Raw genomic sequence first — 25,000 nt, 5'->3', positions numbered from 1 at the left:
GTGGTTTCATTTCATAGTAACACATTCTACATGAATGGAATTGCATGCTTGGTTGAGGCCATATTGTTACAGTGATATTTTTTATTTTACACAGGTGTTTTTGGTCATTCCAGTTCCTACAAAGGCTACATTGTGTTGTATAAAAAGAGCTGAGCCTTGATGAGTCATTCTGCAATTATGGGCAATCCTTTAGTTGAATTGTATTGGTTCCACTGGCTCAAGGTAGTGTGTTGCAAGTTGGTGTGCAATCAGTAGAGCTGGATGCTGTGGGCAGAGTAAACCTGTGGGCACAGCTTATATGGGTGTGGTACATCCAATAGTCAGTGGCTTACAATGTCATAGATGCAGGGCAGAAGTTGGCACCTGACTGGATGAATGGGAAGTCACGCCAGTCGATTGTGTTTATTTTATTTGCGGTTGGTTGTTTATAAATCTCATCAAAGAACATTGCAACATATTGTGGTGTTTTTTTGGGGTGTACCACAGCCAATGTTGACTGTTTTTATTATTATTATTATCCGAAAGCATTAATTGTAAGTTTTGTTAAGGGCCTAAACCCTTTAAAGGCCTAAACCCCTTTCACTGTCATACTACAAAATATGATCTGTGTAAATCGAGATAGAAATATGACATCATAATAACGCTAACCCTAACATGATACAAGACTGTATTATACAACCTTATAACGATATTGGATGAATACGGCCTGACCCAGGGGTTCGGTCATAAAATAAACAAAAAAAACGTTACTATTGCTAAATATTATATCAACCCAAATGAAAAGTGAACCATAGCCATCAGGTTATTAACACTGGTCGGACCGAGCAGCGCACTACTTGATGCTCAAGCCCCTGTGTGTTTTCGACTGTGACCTCAGGTTCCTAAGGCCCAGCCAGTCGCCTTGATCACCAGTCCGGAGGACTCTCAGCACTATGAGGAGGCCAGACAATGTGTGGAGGAGCTGGCCCTCTACCTTAAGCCCCTCAGCAACACCAGAGGTACACCCGCATACACACACACTGCATCATAAAGTCTGTTCCTCTTTTCACCTGCGTTTTCTGCTCTAGCCGTTTGGAAAAGGTCCCGCGGTAGTTTGAATGTTTATTGGTACAAATGTTAATTTGTATGAAACCCTACCTTTGGCTGTATGTATTACATGTTTATTAAGTGCTTTTGTATTAATTGGTAAATCTTAATAGGAAGTTCTCTTAAGCTTATTCTAGCAGGCATTCACTCTTATCATGCTTTATTTAAAAAGGCTCACTTGTTTATTTTAAACATTTATGGTGGCCTATGCATTTTTTAAAAACAATTATAAGCAATGACGGATGTTATCCAGCACCACATCAATCAATACGTACATTGTGATGTCCTAAAGGACCCCACTCCCGGTCTTGCTAACACCCCTTTACCCGCGTCCCTTTGACGCGCCCTCCAGGGGTGGGTCTGAGCAGCACCGCCCAGAGCATGCTGAGCAGGCCGATGCAGAGGAAGCTGGTCACCCTGGTGCACTGTCAGCTGGTGGAGGAGGAGGGCCGCGTCAGGGCCATGCGAGCGGCCCGCTCCTTGGGGGAGCGCACCGTCACCGAGCTCATCCTGCAGCACCAGAACCCCCAGCAGCTCTCCTCCAACCTGTGGGCTGCCGTCCGCGCCAGAGGCTGCCAGTTCCTGGGCCCAGGTAGCCTAGCGCCCGTCGAAATGTCCACTGAACCGTTGGGTACAAGTCAATACCACCGAGAACCCTAACGGCAGTTACAACCGTCCCCCCCCCCCCCCCCCCCCCTTCAATATTTCTAGTGCCCACTGAAGCGGGTGACTCACTGTGTTGCTCTCCCTGAGGGGAAATAATTGCCATGCAAGTTAAAGTCCTGCTGCGATTTCATAGCCACATATCGCACTCGAAAAAGGATCCAGCACCATTGTTGAACACACATCAGCTTGTGAACTGCTTTGTTTATGTAATTTATGCACCATTTAAGGACTCTCATAACTGATAAAAAGGCCTGGATTCAATTTTTTCAAAATCCTTTTGCTGTCTAATTTGTGCCAACGTCTGAATAGTTGTCCATTTCACCCTGATATTGTGTGACGTGAGGCCCCCTGTTGCTTACGTTTCTCTGGGGGTTTGTCATGCAGCCATGCAGGAGGAGGCTCTCAAGCTGGTTCTGCTCGCTCTGGAGGACGGCTCGGCTCTGTCCAGGAAGGTGCTGGTCCTGTTTGTGGTCCAGAGGCTGGAGCCCCGCTTCCCCCAGGCGTCCAAGACCAGCATCGGCCATGTGGTTCAGCTCCTCTACCGGGCCTCCTGCTTCAAGGTAAGGAACAAAGCGGAGCGCCGCCGGCTTTTATTTGTTTCAACCGTCTGTCAAAGTGGCTTCAGGTTAGAGGCTCCCCTCGAAGGGGCTTTCTAAGTCTTATCTCGAACGCCGGTTCAAGAGGTAACCATTAACCCTGCTGCGTCGAGACCCCAATCAAATCATAAAAAACCGACGGCGGTCAACGACATCAAACGCCACGAGGGCATGCCAAAATCTGAGCGCACCGTGTGATAGTGTGGGCAAAAACCCCCGTATTTACTTTCACTTCCCCGCCGAACCACCTAGGTGACCAAGCGCGACGAGGACTCGTCCCTCATGCAGCTGAAGGAGGAGTTTCGTACGTACGAGGCCCTGCGACGCGAGCATGACTCCCAGATTGTGCAGATCGCCATGGAAGGGGGTTTGCGCATCGCCCCCGACCAATGGTCCTCGCTGCTCTACGGAGACCAGTCCCACAAGTCCCACATGCAGTCCATCATCGATAAGGTAAGAAGAGTCTGTTTCCATTGGCGTTTTTTTTTAATCTGGGTGGGGCTTGTGTGTCCTTTGTGTCACCGTGCCTTTTTGTTCCGAGTATGTATTAATCACTTCATGTAGTTCTCAGCCAGAAAACATAACCAATGAACGCATTTCCTGTTTGTGTCACAGTTGCAGACCCCGGCCTCCTTCGCCCAGAGTGTCCAGGAGCTGACCATTGCGCTCCAAAGGACAGGAGACCCAGCCAACCTGAACAGGCTGAGGCCCCATCTGGAACTACTGGCTAATATTGACCCCAGCCCTGGTAAGATACACCATAGGCCTGCTTAATGTATCCGCGGTCTAAACTCCAATCGCTTCTGTAAGTGAGATCGAAGAGTTGTGAAGAGAGCAGGATTTTGAAACTGAACATCCAAAGAAATGCCTCCTCCCTCCCTTAAATTCCCCACCATTGTGAGGTGTTGTGACAGGCAAGTTGGACTCCATTAACCAATGATGGAAGAGAGCCAATCGTCTAAAATCTAAATTGTCTCATGAAGAGGCTGGTATAGTCATCTGTGGTAAGGCATGTTTACACTAGTGTTATTCTGCTGCGCCATGTTATTTAATCCAAATCCAATTAAAACCAAGCTTTGAGGAGTTAGGCAGAGATTCCTGATGAATATCTAAACCGGATTGCCTGATTATCCCAAAACTGGTTGCTAATTATTGTGTTAACCTTGTCTTGTTTTTAGGGATGGGGATCGAAACCCGGTTCTATCAAGCAGCGGTTCCACTTTTTTCAAAACTCGAAAATCATTAACGTTTGGGCTTTTCGATACCACTATCGAGTCCTGTCGTTTATTTATTATTTTTGTCCCGTAGGTCCTCTAACTTAATGTTGTGTCCCTCGAGTCGCGTCACGGCATTTAAATCAAATCAATCCAATCACTGCACCATGTGCACCAATGTTTGTGAATGGAATTGTAAGGAAACGGGTATTACAAAGTCTAACAAGTGAAGTCTGGCACTTAACTTTGCTCGCGAGAATGGCTGAACCGGCAAAAATCCTTTATTGTAAAGGGGGAAACACAACCTCAATAACCAAGCACATTAGCATTGTGCATCAAATAAAGGCCAAATGCAGTACCTTCGACCGTCTCCGAGTTGAAAAGACTCCTCCTGTCGCACCACAGACAGGCCCGTCTTAATCATCCACTCAAAGTACGAGCACTGCACACAGACATTGTCGCTAGTCCCGTCAGTTAAATATAGTAATCCAATTGTGAAATCGGTGTTGTAATCAGCAGCATACAAGCTAGTTATCTTAATCGATATCAATAATTATTAATGATCCCCATCCCTACTCGTCTTACAAATCCCTACTCGTCTTACAAAACCGTTCCACTGCTTTTTTGACTGAACTAAATTTCAAGAAATCAGATTTTTAACACTCCAGCGACAAAATATTCATCAATTTTCAAGTGTCTGGGTTTCAGAGGAGTTTTTTTTCTTTTTTAGTATTGATTAGGTTACCTTGAAGAACAAAGTGCTTGCAAATAGATCTTTTTTTTTTCACATTAACTTGCATGGTATGTTTCATAATTTTGCTTTGGATTGGATGCAATAATTCTAATATTGATTCAGAGTTTGCCATTAAAGAGTCGGTCTTAATATATAATGTGTTTTAAATGAGATGACTATTGTGCAACAGTTGGGAGAATATAATTCAACATTCAAATAAATGATGAGAGATAACGATGTTGAACGATAACGATGGGAGTTTCCAGTCCCAACCGATGTTATGGTGTACCAGAGTACGGGTACCATCATGCACTGGTTGTTAAAATAGTCAGTACAAGTCTGTAAACTACTCCTTTTAGAAATACAAATAATAGTCAAATTCATATTTAATTGATATATAGCCCTATAAACTATCTTTAAATAAATGTAACCTTTTGACTTGTCAGGCGTTTGCGATGGTTTCCTTGGCTGTTTTCAAACCGATTTTGAGGGGAGGCCCAATGCTGCTATAATTAGACCAGATTCAGTGAAGCATATATGAAAGAAAAGAGATAGCGAACAAAAACAAATTCCTGCGATCCTAATAGGGTAGTTTCACCCCATAATGTTTGTTGGAATTTATTTTCTCAAATAAACGTAAATATCTAGAAACCAGTATGTAAATAGAATATTTCTCAAATCTTTCTCGTTGGAGAAAAGCCCAGGCGGGGGCCCTCCGTGTCGTGGCAGGTTTCACTCTCATCCTCCCCCCTCAGCCGCCTGCAGGCCTGTGGATACCGTGCTGCCTTTCTAATGAACGTATTGGTCTGCAGACGCCCCTCCTCCAACGTGGGAGCAGCTGGAGAAGGGTCTGGTGGCGGTGAAGACGGTGGTGCACGGCCTGGTGGACTTCATCCAGAACCACAGCAAGAAAGGAGCGGACCCACAGCAGGTGAGCCCACACGTCACAGTACAGCTAGCGGTCCCCGTGTGGAGAGACTCCTAGGGAGGGACCTGATGCAGCGGCTTTGCACTGTCCCCTGAAAGTCGATGATTCGAATCATCAGTCGTTATTGCTACATTTTCTCTAGGAGCGCAGTCAGTGTGGCGACACAGCGCTGTGTATTCTTTCGGGCTCAATAAATGCAATCAGATCGTGAGCACGGGGCTCATATAGTGGATTATTCACTAGCCTATACATGAGCCCCGTGTTCATTATCGGACCGCATTATGGGCAGGAGCCTAATTAAACCCGACAGGAATAAGTTGGCTACCTTTCCGACGAGTTTGATTGACTGAAAACGGTTCAGGTGAGAACGTAAAGAGCGCAACGCGCAAGCATATATTAAAGGCCTATAGCCTACCAAAACAGAGTGTTAATAGAAAGAAAACTCATTTTTTAACCCTCCAAAAGACCTGCCCTGCCCTGCACGGCCGCCGAATAGTCGAATCTCTGGACTGAAAAGGCAGATCTGATTCGACTCAGAAAATTCAGAGCCGGGGACAGCCCTAATTTTTAAAAATGTTTATTTTGTTTAAAATACTTCTTTAGCCTATTCTAAAACCTTGTTTAAATGTTATAGTAGCCTAGGCCTACCCCTAGGCCATCCAACCTAGTTCATCTTTTTGCAATCAATTCCATTTTGAATAAACAAACAGTGCAGTTACATGCTTTGTCCTAGTTGCATAATTTATTAGATAATTCTTAACAGATTTCTGTAGTTAAAAGAACTCCGAATTGTATTTGAGAATGTCAGATAAAACAGCCCATGTATTAAAAATAATGTTGGGTTGAAATCGGGCTCGGGTTCTTAATTACAGTTAATGTTTTGGGCCGGGCTCGGACAGAACGTGGGTCGGGCTTGATTTTCTTGGCCCAATCTATGCTCTATTCCCCAACCACGGGTCCACGATGAGCAGATACCATGGCATGGGACGAGATATCGTAGAATCCATATAAACATAACTCGCTGATTGAAGAAGATTAGGAGGGTGACTAATTGTACAAGCGACTTGTTATCTTTACGTGATCGATTTGTCATCATGTTTTGGGCCCATGTGTCATGTGGATACCTTGAGTCTGTGTAGTCCATGTGTTTGAGTCTCTACCTCTCCCTCTTTGTCTCAGCCTCCCCAGCACAGTAAGTACAAGACGTACATGTGTCGCGACATGAAGCAGAAGGGGGGCTGTCCCCGCGGAGCGAGCTGCACCTTCGCCCACTCTCAGGAAGAGCTCGAGAAGTGAGCGCGCACACACACACACACACACACACACACACACACACACACACACAGCTAGCTCCGAACACTCTTTGGGCTGTGGTGATTTGGTGTGATAATGACTTATCGCTCACCATCACCGAAGAGAAGCACCCACCTTTCTCTTAAGGTGCTGTGCTTAACGTTTAGGATTGAATGAGCTGCCATCATAATAAATCAGTCCGCAAATTATGCAAGGTTATTATGTAACGCTTCCAACCCACAGGGGTTGAGCATCCACTAATGGGAAATAGATATCATTGTACAATAATGACTAATCTGATAACTCCTCTCCAGGTACCGCAAGATGAACAAGCGCCTTGCGGCTCGTCTACCCGGCTCGGGGGGGCTGATGGCGGACGACGGTCTCCCCATGGACGTGGCGGTCACGCGGAAGCCGTCCCCCCTCCCCAACGGCAGCGCCCTGGGGCCCTCCATGCCCCAGCTGGTGGCCCGCGGCACCGAGGCCTACGACCTGCTGCGCAAGCCCCTCAAGATGGACGGGGGTAGTGCCCCCGGCTCGCCGCCCGACCCGTGAGTCCGCCTTGTCTCGTTCCCGTCTTAGCTTGTGTCTGGTTGTAGACGCAGGCCTCTGGCTTAGTTATGGTTTCCCCTTCGACGCAACGCAAGGGGGTTTGCGGAACCTCCTTACGTCCACCGCAAGGGCCGGACGTGTGCCTCCCAAAAATTGTAACCTTCCGTCGAGGCGACGCAGCAGCGAGGGCTGTGATTGGTCCGCCCACAAAAACCCGACGCAGAACCAAAACAGGTTCACGCATGCGTCAATGTGTCTGAGTGGTCTTTGCGTTGTGTTGACGTGGAGCCAGAACTGAGCCTTGGTCGTGTGTAGTGGTATACATGTGCGGTTGCAGTGTCCATTTTGTGAGACGAGACTGTCATTTAACTATATCTAGTATTATGGGGTAGGAAGAAGGCCTCTACCACTAATGTACACTAAATGTGGTTTGGCAGCAGGAAGTGGTTTGGGTCGGTGACGAATCGGCGCGTTGCTCGACGGCAGAGGCCACCGTGATGTGCTGCCCGGCCTCCCTTGGAGTCTAACCTGGGTATTTCTTTGGTCCTAGGCATGACGGCATGGGGAAGCCCGGCATGTCTCTTCCACCTCACCCCATGGCCCACGGCAGGCTCCCGGCGGACCACCTGTCCGGGGTGAAGCAGATGCCCGTGGTTCCCCGGGGCTCGCCCATGTACCCCCCTCAGCAGCAGCAGCAGCAGATGGCCGAGATGTACTACCCGGACACGCGCCCGCCGCCCTCCTCCTCGCAGTACGAGTCCTCGCAGTACCCCACAGGTAGCGTCCCCTCGTCCTCTTGCCCCGTCTGGACAGTTCTTTCTGAGTCCTTTGTGGGGCGGCAGTACCTCCAGGTTGCTGGAGTGTCGAGGTGTCCCTGAGCAAGACGCCTCAGCCTCACTGCCGCTGACGGAGCTGGCCGTCGCCCTGTGTGGTCGACTCCGCCATCGGCGTGCGAATGTGTGCGTAAATGGTTGTAAGTCGCTTTGGGGAAAAGCGTCAATAAAATCCCCCTCAATGTAAATATAACCAAACCGGTCATTTGTCATGGGTGATCCTTGGTTGGTTATGTTGTGACGAGCCATATTATAGCTCACTAATGAGCTATTGTTATCTCTTTACATAATTCCTACGGGTGTATCCTTAATAGCGTAGTCTAATCGTGAGTGATGAGGACTGTTTATTTAATGCGGCAGCTCTGTTGCAGTGTTGACGGTGCCCCTCCCGCCCCCAGGTTACCCGTACCAGCAGCCCCCTCCCCAGTACGTCCACCGGAACTACATCCGCAACGCCCCGCCGCCCCCGGACTCGGCGGGGGCCCCCTACCAGGACCCCTACCCCGGCTACGGCCCGCCGGAGCGCCCCTACCAAGCCCCGCACTCCGGCCCCCCCTTCTCCTATCCCCCGCCTCACTACGACAACCGCGGCCGCCACGGCTCCTACCAGGCGCCCCCGCCTCCCCCCCAGCCCTACCCCTCCCAGAGGGACGACATGGTCCGGATGAGCCCGGCGCCGATGGACGGGCCGCCGCCGTCGGGGGGGCCGGGCGGCTCGCTCTACCACCAGGAGCCCGGCCCCCGGGAACGCTACCCCTCCGAGGGGTACTACCCCCCGGCCAACCCGCCTCCACCCATGAGGGCGTATCCCAGGGTGAGTGCACCTTCTGATGGGGGCGGGCCCCCCCCCCCCCCCCCGCAAATCAGCCTAGGGGGTTCAATCCGCTTGTGGTTATTGGGTGACGTCACAAAGGTTTTCCTGGCGTTGAAAGAATAACTGGGGACGGTGCTAAGCCTTTCTGTGCGTCCCGTCCGGCCGTAGGACCCGTCGTACGGCCGCTCCCAGCCCAGCCTGGACTACCTGCACCGCCGCCGCCAGGAGCTGCTCTCCCAGCTGGAGGAGAGGAAGGTCATCTCCCCCCCGCCCTTCGCTGCCTCCCCCACCCTCTCCCACCCCTTCCCCAGCGACTACCCGCCGGAGGTACGTGCACACACACACCACGCACCCCCGACACATCATGGCAGGAGGGTGGCAGGAGAACCTCCTCGTGCCAGTTATTGATCCAGAGGGTCACCTGATCCGTGGTGTGTAACCCGATGCTTGTCTACCCCCACCCCCCCACCCCCCAATAGTACGGCGATGATGGCTCCAAAGCGTTCGGCAAGGCGGACTACGCGGCCCAGTACTCCCCCTGGTCATGTGACACCATCACCTCGTACATCGGCACCAAGGACGCCAAGCCCAAAGACGTCATGGCCCCCGGCGCCATGGAGATGATGGTGAGGCCCCCCCCACCCAATCGCACACAAGTCACGGGGAACATCAACGCAGTGTGAAGAAACAAGAGCTGATTTATTGACATTCTCGCAAACTGTGAAATGTAACGCGCCGTTTTACAAAGAGCAAAACCAGAGTGGAGCTTTTGTGTTGTCGTGCCAAGGAGATGAGATGCGGACAAAAACCATGTTTGTTCGAAAGGCCGACCGTGGGTCGAAGGCTGTTAACTTTAAACGGTTCTCTGGAAATGTTTTCTCACCCTTGCAATGGCTCATTCCTCTTCGTCTCTCTCGCTTTCTCTCTCGCTTTCTCTCTGTCTCTGTCTCTCTCTGTCTCTGTCTCTATTTCTGTATATCCCTCCCTCTCACTCTGTCTATACCTCGCTCTCTCTGTCTGTGTGTCTCCCTACCTCCCGCTCTGGTCTCTGTCTCTCTCTCTCTGTGTGTCTGTCTCTCTCTCTCTCGCTGTCTGTGTCTGTGTACTCCTACCTCTCTCTCTCTCTCTGGTCTCTACATTTCTATACATCTCTATCCATCTCACCTCTATATTTCTACATATTCCTCCCTCTCACTCTGTCTGTACTCCTACCTCTTCCTACCTCCCGCTCTGTTCTCTCTCTCTGTCTGTGTCTCTCTACCTCTCTCTCCCGCTCTGCCTCGCTCCGTCTCTCCCCCAGCAGAATGTGGAGGCCAAGGGTCTCCGGGACCCCTCGTTGGAGGCCCCGCGTCGGGGCGGCGAGGTGAAGGACGACGACCCCATCATCCCCTTCGGCCCCCAGCCCACCGTGTCGCGCTTCGGCGCCATCTCCCGCACCACCAAGACGGGCTACCAGACGGCCTGCCCCGTGCAGGCCATGGCCGCTGCCGCCCAGAACCCCAACTCCAAACACCTAGCCATGGCTGCCGGTGAGACCCTGCTCTCTCTGTGTGTGTGTGTGTGTGTGTGTGTGCGTGTGTGTGTGTGTGTGCGTGTGCGCGTGCGTGCGTGCGTGCGCGCGCACAATTCAAGAGTTATGATTAGTGATTATCAACTGGTCTGCCTCCTTTAGTAAAAGTTCTGTGTAGCCTTGGGGGAGACTCCTGTAGCAGGTAGACAGCCAGGTAGTTCATCTCGGGCCGAATTAAATGAATGGACGGACATATTACAATCCAGTATCTGCGACCGATACTGGACATGTATATTTTTTGTCGTACCGTTTGCCTTGATTGCTGTTGGGACGTAAAGTGAATTTGATCAAATATTAAAAGAACGCTTATAAAATAGATTGCCTATCCTCGCTTTAAAAACAAGAGATGTTTGACTCGTAACGGATCGACGATCGACTGAACGGCACCATTCCCGGTGCTTTCCCTCGCTTTACACTTTAGACGACGCTTGAGCGCTGTGATTTGATTCGGTGGAAAAGCTGACTGGAAACGTTTTTTTATGAATCATTCTCAATGGAACTCTCTCTCTCTCTCTCTCTCTCTCTCTCTCTCTCTGTCTCTGTCTCTGTCTCTCTCTCTGACCAGAGTACTCCTATGGGAACCACGGAGGCTGGAGCGCCGGCTCCTACCCCTCGCACCAGGCCGGCTCCTCCACCTCGTCCTCCTCTCAGGGACACTTCAGTGAACGGTGAGCCACCAGCACCCGCTGACCCATTCCGCCCCCTTGTTATAACACAATGATGGTTATACATGAATCCAAAGAAAACCGCGGTGGGTCGATTCCAGTGTCAAAGGAACGTATCGCTCTGCTGCCCTCGCGGGTTGCTAAGCAGCATTTGCACATGTGTCTCCCCGCAGCCTGCCCATGGCGGCCCCAGACCGAGAGCAGATGGAGCTGCAGATGGAGCTGCAGCAGGTCAACCAGCAGATCAGTCAGCAGACGCAGATGCACAACATGGAGGTGTGTAACAGTCAGGCCTGCCCCTCCGCGACACCACTTCCCGACTGTGCCACCCGTTATTTTTCTTCTTCCTTTATTTACTTTTTCTGACGTCTTAATTCAATGTCATGGCCGCTTCCTTCCTCTTCCCCCCCCCCCCTCCCCGCCCCCTCCCGTTCCTCTTCCCTTCTGCGGCGTGGCGTCTCCTTCCAGGCTGCCAGTAACTCCATGTTGCTGCAGAGGGAAGCCAGTGCTCAGGCTGGCCACCCGGGGCAGCCCGGCCAGAGCCAGGGGTCCCAGCAGCACCAGCAGCAGCAGCAGGGCAAGTGGCCAGCAGGTGGCAACGGCAACACCACCGTCTCCAGCAAGCAGCTCAGCCTGGAGCTGGACCACGTGGAGAGGGAGATCGGGAAGAGGACCCGGGAGATGGCCATGGTAAGACACAAGACAATCCCAGGAAGCTTTTTACGATCCCAATTTAGTGTGAGTACTTGATGGCTTTGGGAGGCCACTGCTGTTACACTGCTGATATTCTTGGCCTTTGCTTTTACTACTGCTTGGCCTTGGTTACTGTTGGCGTGTGCAGGGTTAACCCACATCCAGCCACCTACTTCCGCTTAGCATCACACCACAAGTCCCCATGCGGTCTCTGCACGCGGAACCAGGGAAATCCCGGTAGTTTCTGTGATTTAATGCCGCCCACATGGCCCCAGCGTGTTTCTGTATCCTGGAAACTGGCGCCCCGCCGCCCCGGGGCGGTGTTTACCGGCCCTGACGCGCGCCCTGTGTGCTCCCGCCCCAGGACAGCCAGGTGGCCCACGAGGTGCAGCAGTACAAGATGAAGGCGGCGGAGAACGGCCAGCCCGACCACAAGACCCAGCTGGAGGAGATCTCCATGGCGCTCGGGTGAGCGGAGGCCAGTGGGCGTGTGATGAGGAGTTGTTTTGGTGGTTGACCGTCCGGAGGATTAACAGGGCTGGCCCCCCCCGCCCCCCCCTTAACCATACACCCTGCGTACACACCGAGGCCCCGAGATGGCTCCGGGGCCCATTGGGTGGATAGGAATCTGTAACTGATGATAATTGGTGTTTGATTGGAATGTAACCAGACCAAGAGGTTATTATTTTCATTCATTAATAAATCTGTTACTTATTTATAACCCATTAAACGCCAACAAGACAATGACCGAAACACAAAATGTCATCACTTTGATGGTTTATAGAGCAGACGAAAACCTAAAGTATTATTGAGTGTGGGTCAGAAAATGAATGTTTTCTGCCCTCTCCTCCACTCCAGTGAGGTGTCCAACGGTTCGAGCAGTCTGCAGGAAAATGCGGTGGGCGGTTCCATGATCTCGCTGACCAATAAGACGTCTTCGCTGAGCATGTGCTCCGACCAGGGAGCCGGTCCATCAGAGATGCAGAAGAATGGTGTTGTCCATTCCTGCTCCTAAAAACACACCACACACACATACACACATACACACACACTGATGCGCTCAATTGAAAAGCATGCACAGGCACACACATACACATGTTTTATTTAGAGGATGAGCAGTATCTGCCGTGATATGAATTTTCTTTCTTTTTGTTCTGTGAATGAGCTTTTTTAAATGACTTTCATTGCCTGGAAACCAGGGCATTTGATAACATTTCTTGTTCTTCTTTTTGTTTTCGTTTGTTTTTATTTACTGGGACTGCTGGTTGAACTAGGATCTCGACATGCGTGCGGCAAAAGGAAATTGGTGGTGGTGATATCGGTTGTTGTGACAGACACGGGTTCGAAACAGGCTAGATACTAATTTATCTTCTAACCAATTAGGAATTAGACAATTTGCCACCTTTGCTGTGTAGTGTAATTGTCGCAATAGATCAACAAAAAAATGTATTGAATGGCGGGAGCATCCGCTACACTACAGTGTGGTCACGTGGTTTTTATCGCCAGATCACACGACAACCTGTTGTCCATCGTATCCCATAGTTAACCTATAAACTCGCAACGGACCACTATGAAATGAGCGTCGGATAAAAGGCGAGTTTATCGGAAGCCAGGAACCACCCACCCCCCCGCCCACGTCATTGGAAACACACGACTGGCCAGAAGAGGGTTTTGTCTGAGGAGGGAAACGCAGTTTAACGGAACGCTCATCACCACATTGCCCAAAATGCCAACCATTCAGCCTAGAGTGAGAGGGGGTCACACTACGGAGCCAGAGGGAGGGTGGACGCCAAGCGCCCCATGTCCCTCTCAAACCACCTGGAGAAGCCTGACTTTAGGTGCATTTTATGACTACATCTTAACGTCTGTTTCATAATTGAAAAGCAGTATATTATATATTTAACCGAAGCATTCTGTTTTAAAGATTGCCGAAAAAGAAGAGGAAGAAGAATAGAAATCCTTTTTGATAACGAGGTTTCCTCATGTTTTCTATAAGGGAACTTTACTTTTATGCTTCTCCGGGTTGGTTAGGGGGGACGGGGAATGGGGGACTTGGCACAGGGATCCCCTTGTGCCTGCGCTGCCAAAACGGCGCTGGCGTAGTCTCCGTAGGCTCCCTGGGTTTGTTTTATTTCTTGAAAACAGGCCTTAATTGGGCTCATAGAGAGACTGTATGTGAGCATCACTCACTCTCTCTCCACTCTCCTCTCCTCTCTCGCTCTCCCTCTCTCTCTGACGCGGTAGAACCTGTTTCCCTCCCCAGAGCGTCCCGTCTGGCCAGGCAAAAGGCCTCCCCATTGGGATTATCTTGTTATTAGTTCTCCTTAACTTCTATGAAGTTGCGTTCCCTCGTGTTTTTGTTTAAATTTGTTGTCATGCTTTGCGTTTTGTCTCGACCTCGGCGGGGGAATGGGTGGGGTCTGGCCGTGGCTTTTCCCGCAAAGGGTTCCCGCGGTCCAGACTCCTCAGGCCTTTCGCTGTCATGCAGTATATATACACAGTTCATGCAGTTGGACACAGGTTTTTTTTTTTAAAGATAGTTCCACTCAAGCCTTCCGGCCTCCCCAGTCTGCTCCGCCACAACCTGTTGCACAGCGATTTCTATATTTGTACACTCGCGGAAGCCCTTCCTTGCAATTTAAATTATTTGTAGCTCTACGTATTTTTTCAATTCAAATGCATAATTCTGCGTAACGGCGTTGTTTACCGAGCAGAGGGGGGAGGTGAAGTTAAAAGTTTTTGTTTTGCCCGTTTTGTGAGTAGGCAGGTGGGAAACAACCCTCGCTGTACTAGAGACCCTGCTGACCCACAGCCAGCTATCACCACCACTGGCGCCGTCCTCGTACCCCGGCCTGTACGCCGTTTACCACAGACGCTCCCGCTCCCGCGCTGTCTTTGCCTTTTTGTTATTTTCTTCGCCTTCTAAGCGGCGTACGCGCCCGGGACGCCGGACGGTGACGAGTCGTCTCCCCCCCCCCCCCCAAAACGACGAGCGAGTCCTCGTGCTCAAGACGGTTAAATGTAGAACATCAGGTGTGACTTGTTTTTCAATTTATAGTTTCTGCAATGCCCCACACCCCCTACCCCCCCAACTCCCTCACCCCCCCCCCCCCCCCCCCCCCCCCCCCCCCCCCTCTGTTTGTGTGAGCGGGTACGCTAAAGGGGGCACGGTCATCCCTCCCCCCCCGGCCACAGACAGAGTCCTGTTTTAGTTTGGACGCGAGCGGCGCCGAAGTCTTCTGTGGCCGCGGAGGCCGCGCCCAACCCAACAGCCGTTCGATTTTTTTTTGTTGTAAAAGAAAAGAACAAAAGGCGATTGTTTGCGCGGCGAGCCCCCTCGCCGCCCCCCTGGCGGTCCTCCGCCGCGAGTGAATGTTGTCGGGGGCGTGCTCTCTCTCTCTCTCTCTCTCTCTCTCCGGTCGTCATCGACGACGGCGGCGGCGGCGGCTCCGTCTCGTCGGGGCCACACTTAATGCCCCGCCCCGCCAGGGTGGCTCCTTGCTCTGTTTTTTTTTTGTTTTATAATTTAGGTACACAACTCACATATACATATGAGTATGTATGCATACATTAATATACTAAAGCACTATTAACGTGCCACCTGTTATTCTACTCGCTCAGCATTTATATTAAATGATCTCTACTTAGAATCAGCTTTTTATTTAGTTTTTTGTTTTTGTTTTTTTTCTGTCCACGGGTTGCCAACACAGACTTTATCCTTTCCCAGACGAAGGACCTCTGTGCGCATTGATTTGTGTTCACTTAATCTTTTTGTGTTCAAACAAAGGAAATGTTCGTTATATAGACTATGCTTCCGAAGAAGACAAAATTCTGTAACGTCGGAGAATTTAAGATTGTTTTTTAATTTCTTTTTTCGTGCGTGTGTTTGCTAGATTGTATTGTAGAAGATGTACCCTGACCACGCCCCGACCACCAACGCAACCCCCCCCCCCACCCTCCTCAGCACGCGCTGTACCCAGCGATGCTGGGGGGGGGTATTGGGGGAAGGCGTTGGGAGAGGGGCCCCCCAACAGACAAATCCAAAAAAACAGGTTTTTGGTGAAAGGTCAGCCTTGTTTCCTTGAGAAATGATTTAGTTTTTTTTATATATATTTAGTCTGCTTTAACAGCATGAGTTGATCCCAAATAATTGACACTCAATTGGCATGATTCAGAGTCATAGATATTTTTTTCCTCAAAAAAAACATTATTTTGAGTCCTTTTTTTCTTTTGGAAAAAATAAAAAGATTTCAGCTCACCAAATTACTTAACGTGTGCATTAATGCAAATCTCAGAGATTTGAAGCTTTTTTGTTCTTTGTTTTGTTTTTTTTGTAAGGGACTGTTATTGAGCTAGCGTTGGTTTGTAGATTGTTGCGTTTCCTCCGCGTCTTGTTTCCCCCCCCCCTCCCCATCCCCGTCTCTCCCCTCCTCTCATCCACTGCCCGGTGAACCTGCTGGCTTCCCGGGCCCCAGAGCTACCAGCGATGGGGCCTGACCCCACCGTACCGATGTGTTAACCCACAGCCGTACCCGGCAGTGTCACGCGTTCACCTCGCACCACAGTCGTCGTCGCCACACACCTCGCCTCCCCTGCCCTCCCCAGCCCTCCCCACGCCCTGGTTTACGTTCGCTCTGGCTGGTGATAGACCAACGTCACTTACAGCAAGAGAAGAGATGATGGGTAGGTAGGGTTCGGTGCTGAGTGTTGTTGGCTCTCGCTCTCTCACACGGTAGATGAATGATCCTTGCTCGTCCGTCTCCCGGAGACGGACGAGCAAGGATGTGTGACGGGAGTAGGAGGCGGTGGCTGAACTTGCGACAGTTTGTTTTCTATTAAGTTAATAGCAACGATTGGTTATTTCAATCTCCTTGTTTTCTGAGTGAAACTGCTGCCGATCCCGTTCTGTTGTTCCTCATAGCCAATGAACCCCCCTCTCCGGCCCCTCCCGACCACTGAACCCTGTTACTGCTGTTCACGGTTCACCTTTTATTCCCTAGGTCTAACGGGGAAACACACAAATGGCTTTTTTATATGATTACTCCCTTGTAAGATATCTCTTAAATTAAGGTACAGGTTTGATTTCAACAAGAAAAAAAAGTTTTTATATGTATATTATACTCCATTAAGGAATGTCTAGAATTATCTTCCTCCAATGTGGATGTAGCCATTATTACGCCATTTTATGACTTTGTAAGAGAATTCACTGTGTGAAAATTGGTTTGCATTTTTGTATAATACAATCTGCTTTTTTGTTTGATACGAGAGGGAGGTCAAACTGGAAGTTTGAGGAAACAAAAAAAATGAACCTGTGAAATTGAGAAAACAAAATGTAAGTTATGTACTACAGTGATTCTAAGCTGAGGGGAAGAATTAAATGATTGCTAACTGAAACCTTTGTCATTGTTTTGTTTGAATATTTGTGCAACAATTATGATAGAGCAAATCAAATACGATTTTTTTTCTACAACCACCTATTTTCATGCATAGCTGGGCGTATACCTTTCCCTGTTTACATGAATTACTTGATATTCAGATTGGTCAGATATGACGTCTTTACTACCAATATTAAGCACTACTTGGCTATTAATCAATGTGCCGGTAACACTGATTTGGGGACACCTGCTGGTTAAAAAAATATAAAGGTACACAGGACGCGCCAGTGACTCAAGATGTAGGGAGCGGCATCATACGTAACAAGATATGATGACATAAAAAAAAGTCACGCTAAGAACAATTCATATTTTGTGTTCGATCATTCATAACTTCCATCTCAACATTTGATTAGAAAAATCGTATTGGTAGAATTAATATTTAATTAGGGAGAAATTTGTTGAATGCATATGATTCTGATCATGTGCACGTTCTCCCCCGTTTGTCTCGAAAGAGACAACGAGAGAGAGAAAGAGGGGAGAGAAGGGCTGGCGGTTGGGATGAGGCCGATTGACCAATGTCTGGCTTTTACGCGCGAAGCCCACTTCAGGCACTTGCTGGTTTTTGTGCGCTGTAGTTTACTCGTTATACGGAGGATGCAAATAAATGTATCAATCGATCATGGGAACGTTTCACAACAGAGGAATTTGACTTAAATGCTTAGACCTGAAAGGACAAGAATTAACTCAGTTTGCAGTTTCATTATAAAAGGGCTCAAGCAATGGAATCCAATCGTCCGGGAATCCGAGGGCTGAACCAACAACATACTCTCCTCTTTCTCTACCTGAGTCTTTGGAATAAGGTGGGAGCTATTACTGTCTTCTATGTCGGTTACATCTGTATAGAAGGGTTTCTATCAGCAAGACGTATTTTAATAATTTATCCCACATTAAAGTAAGTATTAACCTATCTTAACTGAATGTAGAAGTGGACTTTAAAAGTGTCAGTATTCAAACCCCTACTTTTAAATTATAGTAAATAAATTCATTCACAACAACCAATAGGCGATAACGTAGATGGTTTCATTCCCTTGGTCTAAGGCTCAATATGCTTTGCTATATTATTGATTATTAATGTAGGATGTTATTCAAAATAATGCAAATGCTGCGGTGGGGGGCTACCTCATGTTTTTGCACCTTTAGCCAACACAACGATATATGTAATACGTGTCATTAAAGGAGTATTGGCTAGGGCATGTTATAAGAAACAGGAACGAAAGAGAAGAGTGCATTGAACTCAGCTGGGAATAAAACATTTCACCTTACCATGAACCTTGCAGAAAAAATGTCAATACATTAGATGAAACTACACATTTAATGAATAATGACAAAGGACACATCATGGACATGGAACATTTATTTAACTTTAAAACCATCACTTGCAATACTTCTTCTTCTTTGTCACTGGCTCTGAATTGTTTAGCCTACACTTATGTTAAAGCTAGGGTCAGGCAATGTGGACTAACCCAGCCATAGTAAGCTACATTTTGAACGTATTCAACCCCAAAAAAATCCCAACCCAGCCTTCAGGCATCCCTCCAAAGTCTGTCTGCCAACAGTTGAAAGATTTCTCCCACTTCCAGGTAGCGGTGGCGATGCACCCAGATTGCGCCATCATCTCCCATCACCTGCGGAGCCGTGAGATTTGCCTCCAGACCAGGAAGAGCGAGGAGCGGAACAATTCGGGCAGCCGCAAAGGTTCAACAATTTACCTCGAACACTCTTAATATTGAGTTGTTTTCCCAGGGTTGCAGTGACACACCATCATGCATCTGCAACATGCAGATCATTAATTAATAGAAATAGAAGAAATATATTGGAGGGGAAATAGTTTTACAAACACATTCATTCGTTAAAAAACAATCGCTACCTTTCATATGGACACGCACGCACACGCACGCGCACACGCGCACGCGCATATTTGTTATACTTTGATTAATACCCCAAGTTGCATTGAATTGATATTCTATCATGAAATTAGAGTTGCTTCTGAAGAAAGAATTAATGTAAAAAAAGTGTCAGGTGTCAAAATCTAAATTGACTACATTATGGGGACATTAATTTGTATTCCATTTAATAATTTTCAAATGTGTGTAAAATTTATTCATTTAATAGCTCACACTTAGCTCAAATATGTATCACTTAGTTTCAAATGGAATGTGTTTTCTAGGCAGCAGGCAGCTCTATTGTGAAACACTTCGTACCTCTTAAGTCTCACCTCAATCAGGATTAAAGAGTTAATCACTGATTCTTCAGTGACTCTGGAGATTGGCCAGAAACTGCTTCTTGCACTAATTCACTGGCTCATCTGATACAGCACTGCCTATTCTGAGAGTACATACGCATACTTAAGGTATCTTTGGACATTTCTGATATAAGGTTCATTCAAATGGCAATTATTTGGTATTTTTTGAAGAGAATTTGGAATGTATTTAGGAATGTATTTATCTCACGTACATCTGCAAACATGCACGCTCACACGCACACACACATATACACACACAACATAGACGCTCAAATGGGTTAGGATTCAATACACTGTATGCCCTACTGTATTGGAATTTCAGTTCTATCAGTTCTATTTTACAAAAGGTTATACTTCTGCAACAACAACAATACAGTCATCCTTTATCTATTTTAACAAAGGAATTAATGCATCATTGACCTATTCAGACCTCAGTGTGTTGTGGACATTTGAACTGGAAATTGCCAACTAATACAAGATCCATAGTCCATAGCCCAAGTGCTGAAGTGCTCAAGTGTATCACATTCAAGGCAGTCAGTTCTCAATGTAATAAGTGGTGGACCTGTTTAGGGGCCTCCTCGGTATGGAGGTTGCGTTGGCTGGGGGGTTGAATGGGATGAATTGAGTTGGCACAAAACAGGTGCATGCATTTGTGTGTTAGGTGCATACTGTTAGGTGCTCAATACATCCACGCATATAAAATACAAATAAATAAACAATTGCGCACAGAAACACTCCTACACACCACCGTTACAACCACAACATGCACATACACAAATAGACTCTGTGGCTCCTTTGTGATGCCCACAGAGGATCAGACGTAACCCAAGAGGCGACAAAGGCTTTGGTAGCTTTAGTCTGTGTTAGAAGTGTTGGAAGCACAGAGGAGGACCGCCACAGTATCCAACGGTTTTCTTTAGGGAGCACACTCTCGTGGCTGCGTTCTATCATCCTGATAGAAATAAAGCCTTTCAGGACTGCCTACGATGTTCCTTATTTTATTAACTCGTTCCTCTCAAACCTCCATTTTACACACCCACTCACATACCGACTCACATACCGACACACACACGCACACATATACATCTGTTCAGTGCCAATTCAACTGCCCATTCAACCCCCGATCCAATGCAAACTCCTGCCCAAAGAAGACCCCCACAGGTGATGGTGTTCATGTTGACTAAGGTATTCATTAATGCATCATTTTATAGGGTTGACCCTTACCCTTACCCCTGCATTTACTAGTGCTAACTAATGCTTAATTAATGTACCCTTAGTGTTAAGTGTTTCCAACGCGTTCGATACACATGCTTTTTTTCTGCTATCAATTTGACATGATGTGAACATTTATTTTTACACATTGTTATCGATAAATTACATAATTGTTTTTACTCAAATGGAACATTTCTTTGAACAATGAAAATACATCCGAAACACACTCACTTACTTGGATTATCATTTACAATCCCATCTGTCACATCCTTTGATCATAAGCATGATGCAATGTAAATGCCGCTTCATTCACATTGTGCCACACACACACACACACACACACACACACACACACACACACACACACACACACACACACACACACACACACACACACACACACACACACACACACACACACACACACATAAAGATAGTAACCCGAAAGCATGTTTATTCCACTATTCATGCATCCCATAGTATCATGCAGGGCATGATACAGTGAATTTGAAGATCAGGGGACATTCTTTTCTATTACAGAATACTGAAATAACTCAATCGACAGTGTTTTTTTATTTAGTTGTTTTCAGTGTTAAATGCAATACATTTGTAACTTTTTCCTTTCCATCAATCTGGCAACTCTGTTGCTGCAAGACTTGAATGTCTGACATTTATTTTAAGCACTGAGTCAAAAAGTAGGTCACGATCCGTTTTAATCGACATGGCAGGGTGACAACTCAAATGAGAATTATAAGTATACCACACCCTGCATTTGGGCCTTTAGCTAAAGTTTACTTCTGCTGTTGCATTTCATATTAATTTAATAGGAATTAAAATAGTCCCACGGCCACGTGTGTGTGTGTGTGTGTGTGTGTGTGTGTGTGTGTGTGTGTGTGTGTGTGTGTGTGTGTGTGTGTGTGTGTGTGCGTTTGTGTGTGTGTGTGTGTGTATGTTGTGTGTGAGTATGGTTGCCTGTGAGTGAGTGTGTTGTTAGTGGTCTGTCTTTTGACCTCCAGAGAAGCCACAAGAGAAAAGACATACCACCAACAAAGAGCAAAAACATGTGAGACACCAAACACACACATGTGAAGGAAACCCAATTTCTCCTCTGTAACCCACCTGAGACCCAACCATGAGTCACACAGCGGCCCTGTTCTACCCAGAGCACGGGGTCATACCCCGGGTACCAGAGGGACCCGACGACCTCCTTCACCCATCGATGGAGCTGTCGACCCCGACAACTGGTTCAATAAGGACTACAGTGAACCCCTGATTGGCATGGCCCAAACACTGTTATTTTATATTATTTAGCCCTTTGCTCCTCTTGGGTGCACAGGCCGCAGACAAATATCCTCCATTTCACTCTGCTATGGCTTTTCAAGCAAGCTATTCCCAGTTGGCTTCCCAGTCCAGCTGTTCTTTGGGCTCTTTTCCTTTTCCCTTGGGGGTTCCATTTCAGGGCTTGTCGGGGGATGTTTGTGACAGGTTTTCTTTGAGGACGTGGCTAATCCAACTCCACATTCTCTTTCGGATATGTAAGTCTATGGGGTCTCGGCTTGTTCTTTTCCACAGGTCCACATTGTTGACTTCGTCTTTCCGCCAGATGTCCAATATGACATCTGTAATGACTCTGTAAACCCACCTAATATTGCACCATAGGTTTTATTTTAGATCTAGTTTCTCATTTGCTTTGACGTTCTTGAATCCCTGCAGTTCTGTCATTTTTGCATAGACCTACAGGCAATCAGAGCAATGAAACACATCAGCTGCAGCCATCTTGGTTGTATCTGAAGATGCTTCAAACTGGCTGCCATAGGGCGCTCCTCTTTACAGTCGTCAAAATAAACCCGCCCCATATTAGATAGACGGTTGTGATTGGCCCGACCCGGGCCAATCACAACCGATTATCTAATATGGGGCGGGTTTATTTTGTCTGCTGGATATCAATCTGACCGTGAGGGGCAGCACATGGCAGAGCAAATAAAACATGAGCTCGAGATTCACCTGGTTCCCTGGCTACCTATTCTCATAACAGTGACTCAAATCCCCTCCACGCACGCACACGCACACGCACACATTTACAGGCACAGACATGAATAAGTCAACAACTGAGTGGGTGACAGAATGAGCATTTTATCTTTGACTTTTGGGGTTGAGTGTACAGGTGTTGCGTGTCTGTCCTCCCAGGCTGTGAGACCCAGTGGGATGAGGTGCGCTGCTGGTTCAACGTGGACGAGGGCCAGGTGGTCAACGTGTCCTGTTCCGATATCTTCCAGCACTTCTCTGCCGGTCAAGGTCAGTGGGTTCAGCTTTCGGGGTTGGTGGGAGATGTATTCATAATTCAACTCCATTTCCCCTTTTGCTGTGGTTGAGCAGTGAAAAGGGAAAGTGACAGAATACGCATTCTTGTTCCTTTCCATAATTTACAGAAATTCTCATCTCTGTCTTTGTTTTGTATCCTGGTTGCTGACAATACACAATACAGATTCAACCCAATTTTATCTCCCTCTAAAACCAAGTATTGAGAATTAAAACTGAAGAAAAAACTCCTCTAAACACGCAAAATCAATCACTTCCAAACAAGTCAATTCATTTACAAATGTCTTTGATAATAGTTACAAAATGGATTCACAATGTCATGTCATCCTTCACGCCAATAGGCAGAAATGTCTGAGATTACTTGCGGCTGTGTCCTGATGTTTGTTCAAGCTTAAAGCTATTTGCATGGGTTAACACATCTGTGCGTATGCTTTTTATATTAGTTAGCCGTTTTCCAGGTGGAAATACCAGAACGCACAACCCTGTAGGAATTAAAATCTCTCTCTCTGATCACACAGGGGGCCAAGTCCCACAAATCTAATTTCCACCTGACGACATTTCACTTTATCATTTTATGTATCCCATTCACGGTTTTTAGAAGAATGCTACTCAGCTGGCCCTTTTTCTGAGCACCCACCCATCCAACTGCACACATGTACAGTGTTCCTGCCAGACAAAGTTATTGACACTATTAGAGAGACGGAGTGGGAGGTGCAGGAGGCTGTGTGATATTTTTAGCGTTGAGTGGTTTGCCGGCGGGGACTCTTGTGTTTTGTGTACGTTGGAGCTTCAAGTGTTCAATGATCAGTAGCTTAGATGCCATCTGGATAAACAGGGGCAGAGCGAGAGGGAATCAACATGGATGGTGATGAGTCAATATAACACACCAGGAATAGATCCAATGTCATCTCCCCAGGTTTTGGTTCAATCCTAGCTGTGTGTTTTACTTCTAGTGGATTTCATACGAAGGAGGTGCGTGTGGGTAGTAAAAGGGCGATAGAAGGAGATCTCCTTCTAGACATGCAAAAGAGATCTCTTTCCAGATTTGTGGAAGCAGATCGCCTACTAGATATGCAGGAGATCTCCTGCTAGATTTGTAGACGGAGATCCCCTTCTAGATATGTAGGAGATCTCCTTCTAGATTTGTAGAACAAAATCTCATTTTAGATTGGTATAAGTAGATTTGAAGAGGGAGATGTCCTCCTAGATTGGCAGAAGGAGATCCCCTTCTAGATTTGCAGAAGGAGTCTACAGTCTACCGCAGGTTCTGGAGAACCTCGATTCTGTCCCATGGTCCTTGCTGTCAGACTGCCAAAAAGCTCAGAAATTATCTTTTCCTCTGGCGTTGTATTTTCCCCCATAGTGATAGGTTGAGCTCCTGGGGCTAGATGGTGTGCGTTTGCACGTGCACTCTCTCACGCACGCACGCACGCACGCACGCACACGCACACGCACACGCACACACACACATAGGATATCTGTCACCAGCGGTACGCAGAAGGCAGCCTAATCGTGGACCACAGCCACCCAGCACACAGACTGTTCTCCCTGTATCTGGCCCATGATACAGCAGCATGGCAGCGGGCACCACCAGACCTTAGGACATTTGTACCAGCAGGCCATCGGGCTTCTCGACTCATTGACCTAATCATTCCACTTTGTTTATGTAGTTTATGTTGTGTTTATCTTTTTTTATCCTTATATGACTACTGCTTTTATTGCGTCTGGAGCTGACAACACATTTCATTGTACCATTGACCCTGTGTAAACCTACACTTGACTTTTGAAACAGAAACTTAACTGAATACACACACACACACACACACACACACACACACACACACACACACACACACACACACACAGACACACAAGCACGCACGCACGCACACACACACACACACACACACACACACAAACACACACACTCACACACACACACACACACACACACACACACACACACACACACACACACACACACACACAAACATAGTAACACATCCATATAAAAATAAACTAATCAGTGCACACACACACTCCCAGACGTCAAAGGTGTCACACAGGCACACACCAAACCTGTGCACAATGTTTGGTTATGTGTGTGTTTGTATGTGCAGCTGTTTGTGCTGGAGCAGAGTCACAGAGA

General features: G+C 47.6%; 2 protein-coding genes across 3 annotated transcripts in view; both read left to right on the top strand.

Moving 5' to 3' along the window:
• Positions 1–17,037, top strand: part of rc3h1b (ring finger and CCCH-type domains 1b) — an 18,852-nt gene extending 1,815 nt beyond the window's left edge. Inside the window, exons 3-20 of one of the 2 annotated variants that reach the window (XM_030363399.1) lie at positions 878–998; positions 1,439–1,678; positions 2,137–2,312; positions 2,601–2,801; positions 2,964–3,096; positions 5,108–5,226; positions 6,403–6,515; positions 6,831–7,067; positions 7,619–7,845; positions 8,300–8,715; positions 8,884–9,042; positions 9,195–9,341; positions 10,019–10,244; positions 10,851–10,953; positions 11,124–11,226; positions 11,419–11,640; positions 12,008–12,111; positions 12,502–17,037. In XM_030363399.1, the coding sequence (XP_030219259.1) occupies positions 878–998; positions 1,439–1,678; positions 2,137–2,312; positions 2,601–2,801; positions 2,964–3,096; positions 5,108–5,226; positions 6,403–6,515; positions 6,831–7,067; positions 7,619–7,845; positions 8,300–8,715; positions 8,884–9,042; positions 9,195–9,341; positions 10,019–10,244; positions 10,851–10,953; positions 11,124–11,226; positions 11,419–11,640; positions 12,008–12,111; positions 12,502–12,658 (3,204 nt within the window). In that variant the 3' untranslated portion in view covers positions 12,659–17,037. Of the gene's footprint in view, positions 1–877; positions 999–1,438; positions 1,679–2,136; positions 2,313–2,600; positions 2,802–2,963; positions 3,097–5,107; positions 5,227–6,402; positions 6,516–6,830; positions 7,068–7,618; positions 7,846–8,299; positions 8,716–8,883; positions 9,043–9,194; positions 9,342–10,015; positions 10,245–10,850; positions 10,954–11,123; positions 11,227–11,418; positions 11,641–12,007; positions 12,112–12,501 lie in introns of both variants that reach the window. The other variant, XM_030363398.1, reaches the window with a different exon arrangement.
• A 373-nt stretch (positions 17,038–17,410) lies between these two features.
• The window catches only part of LOC115548637 (vasoactive intestinal polypeptide receptor 1-like), a 17,819-nt gene continuing 10,229 nt past the window's right edge, over positions 17,411–25,000 (top strand). The window contains exons 1-3 of the mRNA XM_030363402.1: positions 17,411–17,878; positions 18,659–18,773; positions 22,720–22,827. Coding sequence (XP_030219262.1) covers positions 17,798–17,878; positions 18,659–18,773; positions 22,720–22,827 — 304 coding nt within the window. The 5' untranslated portion in view covers positions 17,411–17,797. The remainder of the gene's footprint in view (positions 17,879–18,658; positions 18,774–22,719; positions 22,828–25,000) is intronic.

This window comes from Gadus morhua, chromosome 8 (assembly GCF_902167405.1).
Source record: "Gadus morhua chromosome 8, gadMor3.0, whole genome shotgun sequence".
Lineage (NCBI taxonomy): Eukaryota > Metazoa > Chordata > Actinopteri > Gadiformes > Gadidae > Gadus > Gadus morhua.
This window is presented reverse-complemented; position numbering and strand designations above follow the sequence as displayed.